General features: G+C 43.5%; 1 protein-coding gene across 1 annotated transcript; it reads left to right on the top strand.

Annotated features, from left to right (window-relative positions):
- Nucleotides 1-38: 38 nt before the first annotated feature.
- LOC104615535 (histone H2A.Z) lies at nucleotides 39-1,763 on the top strand (the record flags this gene model as incomplete). Its single annotated transcript, XM_010295616.1, has 4 exons — nucleotides 39-113; nucleotides 508-621; nucleotides 1,084-1,213; nucleotides 1,366-1,763. Coding segments are annotated over 4 exons (381 nt in total), but the record flags the coding sequence as incomplete, so codon positions are not given.
- Nucleotides 1,764-1,990: the final 227 nt, after the last annotated feature.

The raw sequence follows: 1,990 nt of genomic DNA, 5'->3' as shown, positions 1-1,990 counted from the left end.
TGCGTCAGCGCTTCCACACTTACTCTCTTTGCTAGGCTGGTGGTAAAGCTGGGAAGGACTCTGGAAAGACCAAGACCAAAGCAGTGTCCCGTTCTCAGCGGGCTGGGTTGCAGGTGAGCAGGGACTGGGGCATGGGCAAACGAAAGTCAGGTTGGCCTTCCATCTCTTGGTTGGTTGTACTTTGTGAAACCTGCACAGTCTGCTTTCTGTTGTCCAGAATGGTGTAGGGATCTGTTTGATCCTTGAGTGCATTAATGTCTGGCTTGGCTCTTTTTAGACCTCTTGTATATCTGTGCAGGAGGGAAGAGAATTCCCTTGGGCTGTTGCTACTGCTTGTGGTTAGAACTGGGCATGTAAGTCGTTTGGATTCTCAAATGTTGGAATGTAGTCTAGTACCAGTTGTACTTCTGCCACTGGGATTCTGTTGCCCAGCATGTAGCTTACAGTAGTGGCTTTCTTTTTCTGTCTCTGTTGTCACAGCCTATTCATACTTCTGTTATTTTCCAGTTCCCTGTTGGCCGCATCCACAGGCATCTGAAGTCTAGGACTACCAGCCATGGGCGTGTAGGAGCCACAGCTGCTGTGTATAGTGCTGCAATCCTGGAGTATTTGACAGCTGAGGTAAAGCTCCTGCAAGGGCTGCAAGCAAGTTGGTGAACTCTGAAATGGCATAATGACCAGAACCTACTGTGTTTTGTGAGCTTGGACTGGGCTGTGAGTTCTTCACTTGCTTTGAGCTAGTTTTAAGTGCGTGCATCATTGGGAGACCATGAAATATGCATGGGACCTTTCACTCTGCATTTTATGCAGATCAAGGAGTTGTTGCTTACAAGAAGGATGAAAGTGTGAATTATTTTATAAAAATGTGCCATTACAGCATGTCGTATCTGCTGTAAAACACTCTGGGGTGGGGGGTGACTAGATGCAGAGGTCCAAAGGAGAAACCCTCTCAAAAGAGGCATTGCTTGCTGTTTTGGTGTCACTAATATGGTGTTTGCTTGTAGAGAATAAAATAGCTAAGGCCCCATGCAGCTGGCCTCACTTGACTTGTGTAATGGAGTTTAAAAATGGTCTTGTCCTCAGGTTCTTGAGCTGGCAGGAAATGCATCCAAAGACCTGAAGGTGAAACGTATCACTCCCCGTCACTTGCAGCTTGCAATTAGAGGAGATGAAGAATTGGACTCTCTCATTAAGGCAACAATTGCTGGTGGTGGTATGTAAATTGCTTACTGTTTGTGATGAGTTGGGTGGCAGGCATTCAAACAGGTGTAGAGGTTGCTTGATGCTATCATTTTACTTGAAGTGCAAAGTTTAGGAAAATGGTTGATGAGAAATAATATGATCTTAATTGTTGCTCTTTCTTAGGTGTAATACCGCATATCCACAAGTCTCTCATTGGAAAGAAAGGACAACAGAAGACTGTCTAAAGCATACCAGGATTCCTTGTTATCTCAGGACTCTTAAGTACTTAATTGTCCAGTGTTGGTGATTCCAGTGGACTGTATCTGTGAAACACAATTTTGCCTTTTTGTAACTTTGAGAAGCTAAAGCTCCCTTGAGCTTTCTAACAAACCAAATTTCTGCATTGAAGTCTTAACCGTATTTAAGTGTTACCATGGCTTCAAAGAAGCTATTGTATTTGTAGTGGGTTTTGATTGAGCTGACTGTTTTTAGATTGGTTTAAGTAAAGGAAATGTTTGGTTTTGTACAGACTTTTCATCCACTAGAGTGGAAATATTCAATAAATGTTATATGAAGACTGATCTGTCTCTTGTCTGCTAACTGAAAAAATAAGAGTTGTTCCCAGAATGTGTGACTGACAATCTTACCAGCTGGGCTTGGACTACCTGGGAACAGAGTCCTGGAATACCGCAGTTAGTACATCAAGCAAAATGGTGCATGGGCTTTTATTGTGCAAAGTTACGTTCCTTTAGCAGGGCAGGTGTAAGGCTGGTGCTATTCACATTGTACCTGATCTCAGCCTTTGTAG

The sequence above is a fragment of the Phaethon lepturus genome, unplaced genomic scaffold (genome assembly GCF_000687285.1).
Source record: "Phaethon lepturus isolate BGI_N335 unplaced genomic scaffold, ASM68728v1 C13862789, whole genome shotgun sequence".
Taxonomy (NCBI): domain Eukaryota; kingdom Metazoa; phylum Chordata; class Aves; order Phaethontiformes; family Phaethontidae; genus Phaethon; species Phaethon lepturus.
This window is presented reverse-complemented; position numbering and strand designations above follow the sequence as displayed.